The sequence below is a fragment of the Trichomycterus rosablanca genome, chromosome 15 (assembly GCF_030014385.1).
Source record: "Trichomycterus rosablanca isolate fTriRos1 chromosome 15, fTriRos1.hap1, whole genome shotgun sequence".
Classification (NCBI taxonomy): domain Eukaryota; kingdom Metazoa; phylum Chordata; class Actinopteri; order Siluriformes; family Trichomycteridae; genus Trichomycterus; species Trichomycterus rosablanca.
In genome coordinates, this window is record NC_086002.1 from 27,440,474 (window position 1) to 27,459,092 (window position 18,619).

The 18,619-nt window shown below is 39.2% G+C and overlaps 1 protein-coding gene across 2 annotated transcripts in view; it reads right to left on the reverse strand.

The window, feature by feature from the left end:
* Positions 1–14,179, reverse strand: part of LOC134328699 (NACHT, LRR and PYD domains-containing protein 3-like) — a 105,786-nt gene extending 91,607 nt beyond the window's left edge. The window contains exons 1-10 of one of the 2 annotated variants that reach the window (XM_063009877.1): positions 14,075–14,179; positions 13,103–13,162; positions 12,866–12,923; positions 12,281–12,485; positions 10,126–11,914; positions 7,691–7,864; positions 7,248–7,421; positions 6,876–7,049; positions 6,112–6,288; positions 4,807–5,789 (exon numbers count right to left, since the gene is read on the reverse strand). In XM_063009877.1, the coding sequence (XP_062865947.1) occupies positions 5,783–5,789; positions 6,112–6,288; positions 6,876–7,049; positions 7,248–7,421; positions 7,691–7,864; positions 10,126–11,914; positions 12,281–12,485; positions 12,866–12,923; positions 13,103–13,162; positions 14,075–14,142 (2,886 nt within the window). In that variant the 5' untranslated portion in view covers positions 14,143–14,179 and the 3' untranslated portion in view covers positions 4,807–5,782. Of the gene's footprint in view, positions 1–4,806; positions 5,790–6,111; positions 6,289–6,875; positions 7,050–7,247; positions 7,422–7,690; positions 7,865–10,125; positions 11,915–12,280; positions 12,486–12,865; positions 12,924–13,102; positions 13,163–14,074 lie in introns of those variants that run through there. The other variant, XM_063009876.1, reaches the window with a different exon arrangement.
* Positions 14,180–18,619: the final 4,440 nt, after the last annotated feature.

Consider the following 18,619-nt stretch of genomic DNA (forward strand, 5'->3'; position numbering starts at 1 on the left):
ATTGGCTGCTCCTTTTAGGAAGCGAATCAGAGCCTCGTAGGAGAGCTGCACCTCCAGCACATCCTGTCCAAAAAAGAATCCCATTCTTAATACACACACCGCTTTGTTTCTTTAGGTCACTGCTTCGGGTAACCTGGTGAAGTCAGTCACCTGCTTGTTCAGAGCTGCTAGGTGCATCACCAGCTCTTTGCCGCTGACAAACAGCAAGTTCTGGAGGTGAACGCTGGCCAACAGGGTCTGAGCAGGAGATGAAGCACAAGGTCAGAACAGAATGAAATCTGAGCTTTAGGGTGCACTCACAGAGAACGCCTCACGGAGCGCAGGCAGCTTCAGGGCGACGCCTGTGATGCCGCAGTCTTGGAGGTGGCAGCTAAAGAACAATGTCAGAAGGAGTCTTTCTGCGAAACTCTGTCGGCCATGTATAAAATACTACTAGAATGACATGAAGAATGACGATCCTATACCTGATAAAAGGCACCTCGCTCTCCTCAGGAGACAGACTCTCCTCACTGCCCTCAGAGTCGGTCTCGGAATCCATGTCCGGCGTATAAAAGGTGGAGCTCGTCACGCAGTGAGCGGCGTCCTCCTGTCCATCGGCCCACAGCTGCCTGCAGTCCCTGGTCACCTCGTGGAAGCTTTGCTGAGAACAAAACAAATGTCAACATGTTGGACAAACCAGAGACAAAAATGCATCACATCTGGGCAGTGTCATGAATTTACCACACGGTCAGCCAGCAGGACATTCACAAGGGTCTCCAAGCGGTGACAGGACACAAATGCAGTCACCGTTCCAGAAATACTCTGAAAGGAAGATATTGCATCATTTAGACAAATGTGCACTTTTCACACAAGGTTTAAGGACCTGTATAGACAGGCTCTCACCTGTATGCCGGTGAAAGAAACCTCACCGGTGGTGTAGTAGGGGAAGCCCTGCAAAAAAAGAGTATTTCAACTTAAACTCAAAACATACTACTGCACACAAATCCTCGTCTAATCGAAACAAAGCTGGATGTGAACGATGTGCTCTTACCAGATGATTTATACGGCAGGTGTCAGCAGTGGTGAACCACCACTGCTGGATCTCTGAGCCTTGTACCACACACACAAAGCATCGTCTGAGCTGCACTGACTACATAAACAAACACAAAAGCATAGATTAGTAGTCATAAACTGGAGGACACGTTTGTGTTACGGCTGCAACACTGCAACATATTTGAATACCTCAGACTGAGAACGGTGACGTTCGGTAGAGAGGAACCGGATTATTCCGGATGCGCTCTGCAGTTCGCAGTTGCCAGAATGCTGTAAAATGACAGCACAGAGATCAGAAATCTTTCTTTTCAAAACAGTGTCATCGCACACATCGAACAATCTAAACAATACAAATTTGAGACGAGAGGGACCCTGACCCATCACTGGGCCTCGACTGGGTTTTGAATCCGTGGCCCTTTAGGGCCTCCCATTAAACCACAACCATTTCATTCACTAATACTGTGTCACAAGTAACGACCATCACATCTCTCCCATCCCTAATCTAAAGTACAAGAACCACTACCGGAATCACGGCTTCCTCTGTGGGCAGCGGGTCAGCGGCCACCAGTTGCCAGTTTGGCATGTCGACAGCCACGGTTCTGGACTGCTTTGCTTGGGGGGGCAGTAAAACCTAATGAGGGGGCATGTTGATAGTCATGTTTTTGAAGCCAGAAATATATTCAAGGCTTGATTTGTGCATGAATGATGACAGCCAAGCTATTGATACTGGCTTAAAGTGATGTATGAGGTAAAGAAATAAAAATGCATGTTTTCGAACTTAAACTTAAAACCCAATGATTAAAAAATACATGTTGATTATGTAAATAGAGAAAAAAGATTATCTAATTGTATTTCATTTTAATACGCCCCCTTAATTAAATTGCCATTACTAATAGAACAACTCTATTTCTTGAAAGGCTTTAATACAAATTTAAGTCAAAGCTGACAAATGTACCTACACACAGACTGAGAATATTCAAACGTGGAAATAGGAATGAGTGAGAATATTTATATTATTGGGAAATTAAAATATAAAGAAAACAAAAGAATACTAATTCTGTAAAAAAAAAAGGGGGGGGGGGGGGATATTCGTCACATTTCTATTTTGAAAAAGAAAAAAATATGAAAGTACATAAAATAAGGAAAATGTTCCTATCTACTGCACTTTAATGGTAAAAAATCTGGTAAAGTATTGAAGTTTTTATTGATGTTATGAAACGTACTGGTACAATGCAGTATTTATGCACAGTATAACAAATTATGTAAAGACTATAAGTGCAAATGAACAACAGTAATCATATTTTCATTGAACACAACTATACACCTATATATTGTGGCAGTAACACTCCTGCCTTGCAACGAGAAGGTCATGTAAAAATAATGGCAAGTTATAAATAACGTAACCAAACAAACTATATACAAAAAATTAAATCTCTATATGCACACTGTGGATACAATTATCTAAAACCTTTAGCTGAGCCTGTATTCTAAAATGAACTCAGAACAAAGAATTTACAGAAGCAGTCTTCTGTTTCTTTTAGCAAATAATCTGACAAACTCCTCCATATCAAGCCTATTGGTTATTGACTTTTCATGGCCCAGAATCACTAAATTTCTTTTTCTGTCATGCAGCATTGTGCGACGAAAGGGAGTAAGAACTCTTGACAGTGTAGAGAAAGAGCTTTCACATGATGCTGAGGATACACCTATCACCAGTACGGTCACATAAAGAGAATGCAGGACAGGAAACGCTTCTTTATAGGCCTGAAGATGGTTGCACACTGTTGAAAGGTTTGCTGATCTTGTCAAGAATTTATTCTGCAACATAGGCTTTGCCACGTTTATTTCATTTCTCAGGATGTTTGTGTCAGTACCTATAAGTTGCTGTAGGGGCTCTAATATGGCCAGATCAAGAAAAGAGCTATCGTGAGGAAGGAGACCATTAACAGCTGTCATCAAATCCAGATTTCTTTTACAAAATCTGTTCTCCATTTCAGCAATGGCTCTGTCTAAAATTTCCAGAAGCGACCTCCTCAAAGATTGATTTGGTGTATGACATGAGTCACCAGGTCTGTGCCCTACACTGGAAAGCACCACGCTGTCAGTCAACTGTGTGTTCATAGTCCTTTTCCGCTTTGAAGGTGGACTCTCTGACATAGCCAGATCATTCAGGGATTCATCAGTACGTAGATCTTTTAAAGCACTCAGAGATGCACAGATGACCTCCCCAGCCTTACACAGGTCTACAGAATTGGCTTGCAAGATTGAATTGGCCGGCTTCAAAATGGCAAGAACTTTTAAAAGGAACTTTCCAATTTCAAAGAAATTATGTTTTCTCATCTGCACTAAGAGCCCTGATGCCTCTGTGCATAAATCCACAGGTGCATCAGAATCTTCAGACACATCAGACAGAACTTTAAAAATGACATCTTCATTCTGCACTAAGCAATTTGTCACATCAAAATGACTGGTCCACCGGATCTCTAGAAGCTTTTTGAGAGGGGGGGGGGGTGTCATAACGCCGAACCACATAATGTCGCTGGAAAAATGAATGAAGTGTGCTAGAAAGTGCAAAAAAGGATTTAGCACGCGAATCTGCTTGCATTGCATGGACCACTGTGAGATGTAGCTGGTGATTATAACAGTGAATGTAGGGAATTTCTCTACCAAGTTTTCTTTGAAGCAGTGTCTGCACTCCACCTTTCAACCCACTCATTACAGCTGCTCCATCATAGCACTGACTTATGATGTGATCAGAACAGTAACCTCCATCAGAGAGATGCTTTAGTATTTGATCAGTTATGTATTCAGCATCTAGCTGATCTAAGTCAAGTAATCCAATAAGATGCTCTTCTGGAACAGAATTACAGATGAACCTGATCATTAGGGAAAGGTTCTCTACATTACACCTGTCTCGGGTTCCATCACTCTTTATACAAAAGCCTGCTGTGTCTGCATTGTCATATTTGTGTTTAATCTCAATCAAAACCATCTTTGCTAGCGTGTCAACGATCTCATTTTGCATATCTTTCGATGTATATTTTGCATTCTGAGGAATATGTTTTGCTATATCTGCCAATTTAGGGTCTTTGGTTAAAGTATATTCAAAAAGCTTGATGAAAAGACCAGCTGATATGTCGTCATTTTGACTCGACTCCTGAGTTGACTCCTGGGTACCACGAAAAGGCAATTCATTTACAGCCAAAAACCGAACCACATCCGCTATGCTTCGAACATAGTAGCGGTTTTTCTCTGTCTGGGTTGGACCCAATAGACCAGTGATAGTGTCACCGCTTGACTCTCTCTGTTTCTTTTCTGCCCACAAAGCCATAGCTCCTACATGACTCTGACTGGATGTGTGCTTCTGAAAGCCTTTATCATTGTCAAGTGCCGCTTTCCAGTTTGTATAACCATGCTTTGTGAATGCTAAATCTCTATAATTTTTACCCTCAAATATACGACACGGAAAGCAAAAGCATGCATCAGTTCTTACAGAATACTCAAGCCATGGCCTGGATCGATACCAGCTCGGATTAAAAGCCCGTGCTGTGTGGCCAAAAGTTCGCTTCGGAAAAGCATTTAATACTGGCTGTGATGGCGAGGAATCGTTTAAACCATGAGCCGCGACGGCTTGCGCGGGGGAAAGAGCACAGTCAGCTAACGCTGGTGGTGTTTGACATGGTGTGGAGGAGCCCTCGGGTGCGACACTCACACGGTCAGTTGATTTTTTTGAGATCAAAAAACGATGCATTATAAGTGTTTCTACAATGTATATTTATTAAATGAAAAATGCACACAGAAAGACATCAATAAACTTAAGCCTGTGTTAGGAGACCCAAGTTAGCCTAACCGCTAACGGCTAATAAAATAATTTAAGCAACACCTATGTAAGAGGTAAGTAACATTAAAGCAACGAAAAACCACAGTTAAGCAAATATTACCATGTGGAAGTCAGTTTAAACTCAGAAGAGTGTTTACCAGTATACCTGCCTCTCGCTCACACTAACAGAACATATACTGCCGAACTGAACTGTTTGGGGCAGTCTGCCGATTTTTATATGACTCAAAGAGCCAATCAGGAATAAGCAAGGAAATATCTTCACACTGTAAAACAAAATGCATTTTTGTGATTGGTTCAGAGATAATTTTAAAAATAGCCGTTGCTTGCATTGTGCTTGGGGGGGCAAAGACACAATTTGGGGGGGCAATGCCCTCACTATCGTCTGTAATTTCCCAGCAGAGATACTAGATTCTCTGGCCACTCGAGTAATCCTCCTCATGTTCTCCTCCAGGAAAAATCTAAACATCTCCAGTAACTTTAAATTTCTTCATTACAGGTAGATAGTGAACAGCATGCTAATGCACCAAGCTAATGCAGGGTTTTTTAAAGCAGTCCTAATGGACCCTCACCATGTTTTGCAGCTTCTAACTCACATGTACCAGGTGCTCAATGTTCAGTTTGTCAGATTAATTCAGCTGGTACCAGAAACCTGATGGACTCTCCAATCTCATTACTTCAGCAGAGATGTATAGAAGGATGAGATGAAAGGTTATCAGCAGTTCAGAGTGAGTTTGAGAGCGTCGATCTTGTACAGGAAGTGATGTCATGCACACAGTTATACAGAAAGCATGTTTACAGATTTGAGCAGTAAGAAGCTGAACAAAGTGTCACCATGTAGAATCCCAGTGTGAAGAGTAGATGGTGTTTATCTCCACTGCTCTTCATCTCATAATACAATGTGTATTAGAATCAGATGCTGTAGAAGAGATCAGACATGATCAGATGTTTCAGTCACCTATCAGACTCAACACAATCAGAACCAGTATAAACACCAGCACGCACGCACGCACGCACGCACACACGCACGCACACACACACACCACCTGGAACAATGATAGAACATTTCACATGATTCATTGTTCAATAAAGAAACCTGATACAGATTAAGTTTTGCTAATGAACAATTCTACAATAAGACAGACATACCACTGCATGTGTGTGTAATGTGTGCATGTGTGTGTAGTGTGTGCATGTGTGTGTGTTTAGGTGTGTCTGTGTATAAATCAATAGTAACTCACTGTAGTTCCTTCAGGTTACATTGTGGATCCACCTTAAGCTCTCTGAGCAGTTTTACTCCTGATTGTCCTGGATCATTGCCACTCAGATACAGTTCTCTCAGATGTGATGATGGGTTTGATTTTAGAGCTGAAGCCAGAGCAGTAAATCCTTCATCTGTAATACTGCAGCTCCTCAACCTGCAGAAGAAAATCACTTAATAAAAATCATACATCATCTTCTCCCACCTTCTCCTCCATCTCCATTCAGATCCACAATCAGACATCATCACTGAGAAATCTTCAACATGTAAAACTATTCTATTATATTAATGATAAAGTGTTTTATCTTGTGTGAGGAAAATGAGTAAAATATCAAACTCCTACACACATCAATAACAGTTTCTGTATGAATGATCTTCTGTATCTACAGTGTGAAAGTGAAGATCTTACTCCAGTATCTCCAGTGTACAGTGTGGATTCTCCAGTCCAGCAGAGAGCAGCTTCACTCCTGAATCCTTCAGTTTATTGTTACTCAGGTTCAGATGTTTCAGACTGGAGGAGTTTAAACTGAGAACTGAGGACAGAACTTCACAACTTCTCTTTGTTAGATTACAATCAACCAACCTGGAGAGAAATAATCAGATCAATCGGACACAGTATCAGTAAAGATACTTTCCATCAATCACAAACAAAGAATCATAATTTTTGCTTTCTTTTTTTATTATTTGGTTAAATAATTTTGAAACAGAACCCCTGTATCTACAGTGTGAAAGTGAAGATCTTACTCCAGTATCTCCAGTTTACAGTGTGGATTCTCCAGTCCAGCAGAGAGCAGCTTCACTCCTGAATCCTTCAGTTTATTGTTACTCAGGTTCAAATGTTTCAGACTGCAGGAGTTTGAACTGAAAACTGAGGACAGAACTTCACAACTTTTCTCTGTGAAATTACACTCCCACAACCTGAAGAGAAATAATCAAATCACTCAAATACAGTATCAGTAAAAATATTTTGCTGTCAATGACAAACACAGAATCATAATTTTAGCTTTTATCAATGTTTAAGGTGCACAATAGAACATGTTTTTGCTTTCTTTTTTATTAACTGGTTAACTTAGAAATAAATATTCAGTATCTACAGTGTGAAAGTGAAGATCTTACCCCAGTATCTCCAGTTTACAGTGTTGATTCTCCAGTCCAGCAGAGAGCAGCTTCACTCCTGAATCCTTCAATTTATTGTAACTCAGGTTCAGATGTTTCAGACTGGAGGAGTTTAAACTAAGAACTGAGGACAGAACTTTACAACTTTTTTCTGTTAGATTACAATCCCACAACCTGGAGAGAAATAATCAGATGAAACAGAGAAATGAAAGACGTCATCCTGCAGCAGTAGGTGGAATCCAAGTAGCAGATCTGATAATATTACCCAAACTGCAGTGCAGATGAAAGTGAAAGCAGTTCAGTTGATGATTGTGTGTTTGTGTGCGTGTGTATGTGTGTCACCCTGATATGGTTTATTTGTTTACACTGATTGTTTCCCAGGATGAAATGATTAGTGTAAATGAGTGAATGTGTATAAAACTTTGTGAAGTTGAAAATCTTACTCCAGTATCTCCAGTTTACAGTGAGGATTCTCCAGTCCAGCAGAGAGCAGCTTCACTCCTGAATCCTTCAGTTTATTGTTACTCAGGTTCAGATGTTTCAGACTGGAGGAGTTTAAACTGAGAACTGAGGACAGAACTTCACAACTTTCCTCTGTTAGATTACACTCCAACAACCTGGAGAGAAATAATCTGATCAATCTACATTGCAAATAAAGGTGAAAGCAGTTGAACTGATAAATCAACCAATAGCAGCACTGCTCTACTGTACTTGATTTATGTCTCCATCCTTTCAAGTGTTTTTGAGTAGCACTGGATCCACCGTGGTCCTGACCAGTATGTAAGTCAATCCTTTTATCTAAATTAAATTTACATTCCATAATTACTCACTATTTTACTCTGTAAAGGTTTCACTCTCACTACTGTATTTCTGCACGACTGGGAACTAATTATTATCAGGAAGCTCTATGTAGAAACTGCTGTCACTAACATTCAGGTTTAGAGGTACAAATACTTCTGCTCCTGCTTTCAGGTGAAATTCTATGTTCTGTATAAAACTAGTGCACGAGTCTAAACATGTAATTTACACGTCATGTTTATGTAAACTGAGCTCTGTTTATTCCACGTCTGATTCATGAAACTGTCGTACAGCAAAACAATCTGATTATTATTACAGTGTTTTCATCGGAGTAAAATGCATTTTCTTGAAAATATAATTATTAGGGCTGTCGAAGTTAACGCGATAATAACGCATTAACGCAATCTCAATTTAACGAGATTAAAAAAAATAGTGCCGTTAACGCACTAATTACATTACGAGATTTTTTCACTTCTAAAACTAAAGCGATTCATTTTTCACCCACGGGAGACAGATTGAATTATTCTCACTGACCACGCTCACACGCACGTTTAATGTTATTTAGTTCCGTTTGACAAAAAAAACCCTTAAAAATAGAGCTAACAGTGAAGATAAACCGGTTACAAAAGCAGCGACCGCTGTTTGTGTTCAATTCTCTGTTCACAGTGTCGATACAAGTGATTCAGGAATCGATTCATTGTAAGCGCAGCGTAAATTTCTTTTCTCAGTCATCTCTCCGTGTTTACTGTTATAATGAATGATGCGGTTGTAAATAAACACCAAATACTACAGAACAGTTTGTGTGACTCGCTTACCTTATAAAGCTCAGGCTTAATTATACTGGTTATTACCACAGAGCGGGAGTCGACTCAGAGTCGTTTACGATTTACCGAGGTGAACCACGAACGTGCTGATAGAATCGGCTCAGATGGGATCGGACTGTATTATCTTTTTAAAGTAAATATTTCAATCAGCAGAATCGCATCGCATGTATGCACAACGTTAATTACGTGCGTTTATTAATGAACGTTTACGTTAGCTTGTCAGAAGCTTTCTCAATGATGTCTGTGCGGTGTTTTTTTTTTTACAATTAGTGATGGCAAGCAACTGTTCCACTGCACTATTTTACACTAAAAACTAAACTATTCCATAATGCTCCAGATTGCATCATTCTAAATAGGTATCGGCGAGTACAAAAATACATGTACTTGTACTCGGTTGGGAAAAAATGGTATCGATGCATCCCTAGTGAAAACACACTCACTTCGTGTAGAAACGTCCATCAAACCATCGTCACGATACAACCACAGAAAAGTCTGTTACAATAACTACGCATCTGACATATATACGAAGTCAAGGGTCTCTGCTAGATAGTATTACTGCCTAATATGTGAGTGAATAAAACTCCCTTACAGTTTTCTCTTGTCCCAGCAGTTTTTAACATCAGTACATTTAGCATAAAATATGTTCACCATTTTAATTGTAACATTTCACTTAAAATCCTTGTTTTCTATAACATTTACACAGATTTTTTTTTTAATGCGATTAATCGCGATTAACTATGTAAAATTCTGAGATTAATCGCGATTAAAAATGTTAATCGTTTGACAGCCCTAATAATTATACATCAGTCAGATCAATTCCCTCCATGCTAACATCCTCAGATCTCAGCAAAAGTCGACTAGTGTACTTTACCGGCTACACCACCTGAGCACCCCGTTCATGCTAACATGAGTGTTTGTATTTAAAAGATTGTCTATTATTAATTTGTTTCTCTCTTTATTACTGAACTTAGTTTAGTCCTGATGTTTTTGAAGCTCTGTGGTTGATGATTTTTATCATTTAACATCAAATTTTATACTCAGTATAATTAGCAGAGTGCAAGTTAGTAGGTGGTGCAGAAACTGTTAACATTATTATTTAGGTTATGAAATTACATGTTTATTTTAGACATACTTTGAGATCAGACTGCAGCACTGTAGTTTTGCACCTTCTCAGTTTTGTACATTTAACTATTAGTGAACTATTAGTGTTTGTGTAATGAACTTATGAATCAAATATTTATCAATAAATTACTCACATAGCTTTTTTTGATTCTTTTACCACTGACAGCATCTTCAGAAGACCTTTATGTGATGGATAATATTTTCTCAAATCAAACTCATCCAGCTCCCGATCTGAGTTCAGCAACACAAACAACAGAGCCGACCACTGAGCAGGAGAGAGATAAAGTCCATCGTGATTAACATAAACTTTTCTCTTCAGGTATTTTTGGATTTCCTGCACTAGAGAATCATCGTTCAGTTCACTCAGACAGTGGAACAGATTGATGGATTTTTCTGGAGAGGGATTCTCACTGATCTTCTCCTTGATGTATCTGACTGTTTCCTCTGTGTTGTAAGAGCTACTTCCTGTTTGTGGCAGTAGGTCTGAGAGTAGGTCTAAGAGAGTCTGATTGGACTCCAGTGAAAGACCCAGGAGAAAGCGGAGGAAAAGATCCAGGTGTCCATTCTCACTCTGTAAGGCCTCGTCCACTGCACTCTTCAGAAAGTCAGACATATTTGTATAGTTTCTAAAGGTGTTAAAGAATTCAGTGTTTTGCATCACCTGTAGATTTCTGTTTTTGTTGATGAAGGTGTGAAATACATATAAAGCAGCCAGAAACTCCTGAACACTCAGGTGCACAAAGCTGAAGACCTGACCCAGGTGCAGTCCAGCCTCTTTTTTGAAGATTTGGGTGCAGACTCCTGAGTACACTGATGTGTTTTTGACATCAATGCCACACTCTGTCAGGTCTTCCTCATAGATGATCAGGTTTCCTTTCTCCAGCTGCTGGAAGGCCAGTTTTCCCAGTGCCAGTATTGTCTCTCTGGTCTGGTGTGGATCAGGGTCAGATTTCCCATGATACTTTTGTTCCTTGTGTTTTATTTGAAAGATTAGAAAGTAAGTGAACATTTGAGTCAGAGTTTTTGGGATCTCTTTCCCCTCGGCTTCATCCAGAATTCTCTCTAGAACAGAGGCTGAGATCCAGCAGAAGACTGGAATGTGACACATGATGTAGAGGCTTCTTGATGACTTTATGTGTTTGATGATTTTACTAGCCAGGTTCACATTACTGATCCTCTTCCTGAAGTACTCCTCTTTCTGAGGGTCACTGAACCCTCGTACCTCTGTTACCTGGTCTACACATTCAGGAGGGATCTGATTGGCTGCTCCTGGTCGAGTGGTGATCCAGAGGTGAGCAGAGGGAAGCAGGTTCCCCTTGATGAGGTTTGTCAGCAGCACATCCATTTTTACTGACTTTGTTACGTTACACAATCGCTCATTATTTTGAAATAGAGGAAGTCGACACTCATCCAGACCATCAAAGATGAACAAAACTTTATAACCATCACAATCTAATGATGTCAGACCTTTCACTTCTGGGAAAAACTGATGAAGAAGTTCCATCAGACTGAGATTTTCCTGCTTCATAAAGTTCAGCTCTCTAAAAGGAAGTGAAAATATGAAGATGACGTCCTGATTTGCTTTTTCTTCAGCCCAGTCCAGAATGAACTTCTGCACTGAGACTGTTTTTCCAATTCCAGCGATTCCTTTAGTCAGCACAGTTCTGGTGGACGAGTCTTTAAAGAGGTCACTGCATTTGATGGGTTTCTCCTGTGTTACTGGTCTCCTGGATGCTGCTTCAATCTGTCTGACCTCATGTTCATTATTGACGTCTCCACTCCAACCCTCTGTGATGTAGAGCTCTGTGAAGATCTCATTCAGAAGTGCTGAGCTTCCATGCTGGGAGATTCCTTCACTGATTCTTTTACATTTCTCTCTCAGATTTGATTTCAGTTTTTTGTGATATACAGGGACTAAAAGTTCTAATAAACAGAAATCATAAATCAATAAATTATGAATCAATATTTTACTGAATGATCAATAAACACTATAGAATTTAATACTTTAATAAACAATAGATTAATTTCTAAAGTATTTCCTATTTTTTAAATAATATTAAATGTAGGATTTTCTCTTATAATATTATTATAATGGATTTGTAGAGATGTAGTGATCAAAATCATAGTTAAAATTATCATATAACAAAGTACCTGGTGCTCATTAAACATTATATAATAGAATTTAATGACCAATCAAAAGCTGATAGATGATTCTAGAACCAAGATAAATGTGGAAGAATATAATCTAATATTAAAGAAATAAATAATGTAAGTATTTAGATCTCTTACTCCTCTGCAGGGTATTAGCGAGGTCTGTCTGGTTCATGATCTTCAGAACATTCAGTGTGATCTTTAGCGCCCCCTCTCTGAAACTGCTCAGATCTTCCACATCCTTCACCTCCTGCTCAGAGCATGCTGGGTCATTTTCATTCAGGAGCTTTTTGAACTTGTTTAGCTCATTCTTTAACATGTTTATGACTTTAAGCTCCAGTTCCTGTTGAGGAATTTAGAGGAACAGATCATCACAATAAGCACCATCAGATAATAAAGAAAGATGAGTGATGTGACCATATAAGGAGTGATGTAGTTTTTTTTGCATGTCAAGTTCAGGAAATGAAGAAACAGTGATTGTGTATGTGTATAAATGTGTATAAATTTTAAACTGGAATTTCACCTCTGTCTTCTCATTAAAATGTTGAAGGTTGTGTGTTTAATAACCCTAATAAGCCCCAATAATCCCATATGTCAAAAATCAAGAGATCATTCAGGTCTAAAAGAACCACAACATCTAAGAAGTGTCCAAAATCAACATAAAATTATTCATCTTCCTCAAAGTATTCATTTAGCAAACTAGATTAGTATTATTATACAAACCTCAAAAATGGATTCCAGCTGAGCTCTGTAAGTACCATTTAATTTCTCCTTTTGTGGTCTGTAAAAAAAAGACAAATAAGACAGTATTGAACACTAGCAGGTTATATCATCCTGTTATTGAAACATTTCTTAGATGATTAGTATTTTTAAGAATGAATGAGTTTAATGAGATTAATAAATTTTATCAGGAGAAACTGGAAGTAAAAACACTGCACTGAATTATAAGATTACACTGACCTCAGATCAGGAAAACATCCTCCATCTTTAAATTGAGGTGGTGGTCCCTTTGAGCAGTCACTATTCATGGAGACACAGATGGGTTTAGGTAAATTTGGTCTTGTACCCTCCATCACACTGGGGTACAAGCAAAGCCAAACATAAAGGAACCAATAAATGGGTGAATGTTTAAATCTATAATGTGATTCTTCCATCCTAATTCAAGCTGGAAACATTGTGGAAGATTCAATAATAAAAATATATTACATTTAGAGAATTTAATATATTTAGAAATATAAACAAAAGCTATAGGATTTTGGTTTTAGCTTGTTTAAGAAAAGCTGTTTTGATATTAGTATTTTTAGTACACACTTATTACACAGTAACCAAAAGCAATAACTTCATCCCATGCAAGTTTTTATTTTGTACACAGACAGTTGGCTAATTCAGGGGTTATTAAGTTTTTAAACAAACACTTTCAAGGACACAACAAAGGACAGCTACTGTATCTCAACTAGAGTTTTAAATGTCTGCAAACTTCACTATGATAGACATTGCTTTTTTGTTTTACACCAGTATGCTAATAAATCAACCACGACTGATATGATTTTACATTCTTAAATAAATCATCAATATTATTATTACAAATTTATATAAATGTCAACAGTAATATCAAGCTCTTATCTGCACTTGGTCTTAAATTTGACTCATGTAGACTGTAGTACACAGTTTGGATTGTCCCCCAATCCCCAGAACCAGTACCTCAGATCAGTTCCTGAAGTGGTTTGAATGGTCCTTTAACCAGTTACTCTTCACTAATAAATAATTAATAAAAGTTTTAGATCTTCATAATTTCAGTCATTTACACTCTAAGAATTTTTTTCTAAACTTAATTTAGTTCTGATTAGTTTTCAGATTCAGAAAGTGTTCAGAGCTGGGTGCTTAGATGGCACAGTGGTCTAAGGCACTAACACACCATAATATTATACTGACCTTAGATCAGTAAAACATCCTTCATCTTTAAAGTAAAATGGAGGTTTCATTGACCGGTCACTCTTCATGGAGACACAGCTGGGTTGAGGTGAATCTGGTCTCGTACCCTCCATCACACTGGAGTAACACTGAAGAAAAGGTAAAACCAAAAATAAATAACTATATAAAAAAGGGCACCTAAAAGTTTGAGTTCAGAGAAACACCACCAAGGGCATGACACAGTAATCAGACAGCTTAGCTAACTAGCAGCTAGTGTATTTAATCCTTAAAATCTTAAAAGTAAAAAATAAACTGTATGTCTTAGATGGGATTTAAAACTGCTCTGTAATGCTTTAAGTTTTACACCAGTATGCCAATAACACAGAGCTGATTTTACATTCTTAAATAAATGAAAGTATATTAATAACAATCTCACTCTCATCAATGTGTTAGATTAGTGCTTTCTTTATAATCACACACAGCGTGGACACATTATCAGTAATGAATTCCAACCTTTCTTCAGTAAAGTTTGACTTTTGATGTAATTATCTCATACATGTTTATTATTTTATGTTTATTATTGATTGTGTTTCTGTTATTTTGTCCACTGCCTGCATGTATGTACAGTATATATGAGCGCATCTGTGATTTTGAAAAGCTACATTTTAGTATCCAGACGAAAATAAAGAAGCAGTTTTCAGAAATCTCTTCATCCTGTTTTCATTAATCGTGGGTTTGTGGTTTCATGTTTATGAGAAAAAAACACAGAAGACTAAAGTGTAAAAAATATCTGTGTTGTTGTTGACACGCCTAAATAACGGTGTTAAATGTGAGGCGAGGCATTTTCAGACCGAAAAAATATCAGGTAATAAAATCAATCCTAAACATTTCTCCATCAAATACGGATTAATAACATTTACATATTACAACTTTATATTCACAAACTTACCGTGATTTCCTTGAAAACTTTATATTACTTTCCACATAAACATAAGAGCTCCCCAGCTAGCACAATAGATCTGGGCCGATTCCGGCTCCGGTTTGGCAATGTCGGCTGGCTCGGCACCCCCTGGCCTGAATATGGCTGGATGTTGTTACTTTCGACAGACTGAGGCGAAGTAAAGTTTTAGCACCATGCACTGATCAGAGATTTTTTGCAATCCCCTCCTTCAACACTGGAATAAATGTGAAAGAACCTTTCACCCACTGCCTTTTGCTTCTGTTGCAATCATCATGGCTCTCATAAAGTGTTTCTAGGTTGAGTAACAAACCACATACGTATGTCTTTATAAATAAAATAATAAATAAATAAATGGCTTACGGGAACCTCTTGCATTGGTCTTGGCTATTCGAATTTGAGTCATGAAATGAGGTAAAGGGGCATGGATAGCTTTTGTTTTGATAAACTAACATGAGCATCTACATGCACTGTGAGTTTCAGTTTTTCCAGAATTTCATGAAATTTTCATGAATTTGAAGTTTTTCCTTCAATTCGTGTTCCTTCTTGTGATCCAAATTAAAATGTAAACATAAAATGATTAAAACCCTAAATTAGTATACGTACAAGGTAATTATGCCTTGAATTAATTTAATTTATTCTTTTATTTATATAGACATATGTGGTTTGTTACTCAACCTAGAAACGCTTTGTCAGTGTGAGCCATGATGAATACAACAGAAGCAAAAGGTAGCGGGTGAAAGGTTCTTTCACAATTATTCCAGTGTTGAAGGAGGGGATTGCAAAAAATCTCTGATCAGTGAATGGTGCTAAAACTATGCAATGACATCGCCTCAGTCTGCTGAAAGTACCAACATTCAGGCCAGATGCGGGGTGCTGCAATCTCGCCGAGTCTCAGTCAGCCGACAGTGCCAACATGCAGCCTTATTCGGGCCAATATCAAAAAGTGGTATTGAAAAAGACCACAAAACATGATATGAATGAAATATTTTATTATAAGACATGCATTTTCTATATATTTTTAGACCAGAAGTTTAATGTGTGCAAAATCAAAATAATCATGTATCATGAATAAATAAACTCAACTCATTTAAATGTAATTAATGTGTTTACTTATCTTGCTCCCAAGGACGCACTGCTGGGCAATTATACATAGTCCTTAGCACAACACACCATACATTAAATTCATTAGGTATGTTTACCTTGTACATAACTTTGCAAAAGTCAATAACAAGTAAAGTAAATAATAAATAAATGATGTGGACAGGTGCAAATGAAAAAATTATTAATTATTATTGAATTAATTAATTCAAATATAGGCTTTACACAGTCACATTATTATGACCAGCTAGTATCCAGAGTTTTCCAATGTTTTAACGTTGGAATCTTTTTCACGGTGGACAATAAACAAACCATGCTTTCAGGTTAGCAGAATTCATTCTGACAGAGAGTCTGTAGATCAGGAGTGCTCAATACATTGATCACACAGTACACGCTGGTACATCGTTTCTCATTCAAACAGGTCAGCGTGACTGACATGAAATGTAGCCACTGTTTGTTTCATTTGCAGTTTGTTACCATAGCTATACCCCAGCCCGCCTAAATCACCGCTAATTTAGAATAAACCTGGCTGATACCATTTAAAATAAGGTAAGTGTGATTTTTCAGTCACTTGCCCTGTAAAGCTGAATATCAATACAGGAACTGAGAAGCATTTAAAAAGCTTCAAAGCTTTTTTGAAAAATGAAAAACCAACCTTAAAAGGTAGATGGTGATGACCTGTAGCAGGGCGCTATGCACAAGCAGTGCCTATTTATTACATAAAATAAAAATGCCATTTCAGATTTCCACATTAATAAACAAGTATTTATTTATTAAAAAAAAGATAAACAAAACTTGACTCGCTGTTATGAGGTGGGGAGGAAGGACCTCCCAAGGGGAGGGTTAACTTAAAAGGGTTTTATTTACCAAATAATAAACATAATATACAATAAAATAAAAGGAATAACAACAACAAAAAACACTTCGGGGAATCCCGAAGGCAGCCGGTGACGTCGGGGGCTGAAAAGGAACAGAAAAGCATACAAAAAGAAAAGGGGAAGCGCGAGGCGCGAACCCAGGGCTCTTGCCTCCTGACCGGGAGCTTTAGCAGCCTGCCACAGCGGAGGGGGGGGTAACACCGACGATAGCTGGATGGCACGGCGCTCTCCAGCAGTTTATGCTGGTCAGCGCCATGCCAGCTACCGGGTGTGATTTATTTGCGGACTTCAAAGATTAAATGTAACGGCGCTGTCACCAGCCAGGGTGGCTGGGAAGTGGCCATTTGCGACAGCGCTCCAGAGGGCGGAACGCGACGCTGTCACCAGCGGTTTGCGCTGGGAGGGGGTCGCGTTCCTCTGGGCGCGATAATAGGATCTCACGGTGGCGGCGGCACGGCGGCGGCGGCGGCGGCTCGGCGGCAGTGGCCTGACGGCGACCTAATGGCGGCGACCAGGCAGCGGCGGCGGCTTGACGGCGGCGGCACAATGGCGGCGGCGGCGGCGGCCTGGCGGCGGCCCAATAGCAGTGGCCCGGCGGCGGCGGCACGGCGGCGGCGGCACAGTGCGGCGGCACAACCTAGAGTTGAAAATAAACAAACATAAAAGGGCACCACAGTGCCAAACAAACTGAAAGAAAGAAAAAAGAAACAGCCAACAAAAGCAGAAGGTGCGACGGCTGCAGCTCTGCACCTTTCCCTTAAATAAGGGAAGGTACAAAGCACAGCTGCAGCGCGTTCGCCCTAACGAGCTGGCCAGGTATTTAAACGAGCAGCTCGTTTCTGCTCTGTAAGGCCTGTGGCGTCAGGGAGAGATGGCACATTCCCCTGACGCCACAGAGCCTAACACTCACTAGTCATTTTTCATTAAAAAAGGGCAAAAAGAACACTTCAACAAAGTGCTACACTGAAATTTATACCCCAGTTAGTGCCCACCGACGAGTCTTCTTGGTGGCAAAATCATTGATGAGGTCCTTAAAAGTCCAGTTTTCTTGCCAACTGACTTTCAATGGAAAGAAGGGCAAGGCTGTTCAATCTATCCTGGCTCATTGTTGATCTCAAGTAGTTTTTAACCAGTTTCATTTTGCTGAAGACCCGCTCACCACCAGCAACAGTTACAGGTAAGGTACAGAAAATCCTCAATGCAATGCATATTTCTCCAAAAATGCTCTGTAGCTGCAGCTTATATATGGCGTTAAGGAGCTGAAGAGGGGACAGGTTATAAGGAAATGTGGCATTATATACTGTGTTTAGGAGCAGCATCTCATTCTCAAATTCAACTGTGAGATCTTTTGGGTATGTTCTTGTCAGAGCCCGGCATGTTGCTTTTATCTGTTCTTCTGATATATCCCCCAACTTTAGAAGAGGTGCAAAAGATTCGCATATGATGGCTGTAGTCTGGAACCTTGCACTCAGATCACTGATGATGCTATCAATTGCAACAAAAAACACATTGTTTCTGAATGCCTTCTCTGCACTAAACTCAGTCTCATCCTCTTCACTCCTCCTCTCATTAGGCATTAATTTCCTTTTCCGTTTCTGCTTCTCTTTTCTCCTAAATTGAGCAGGTATC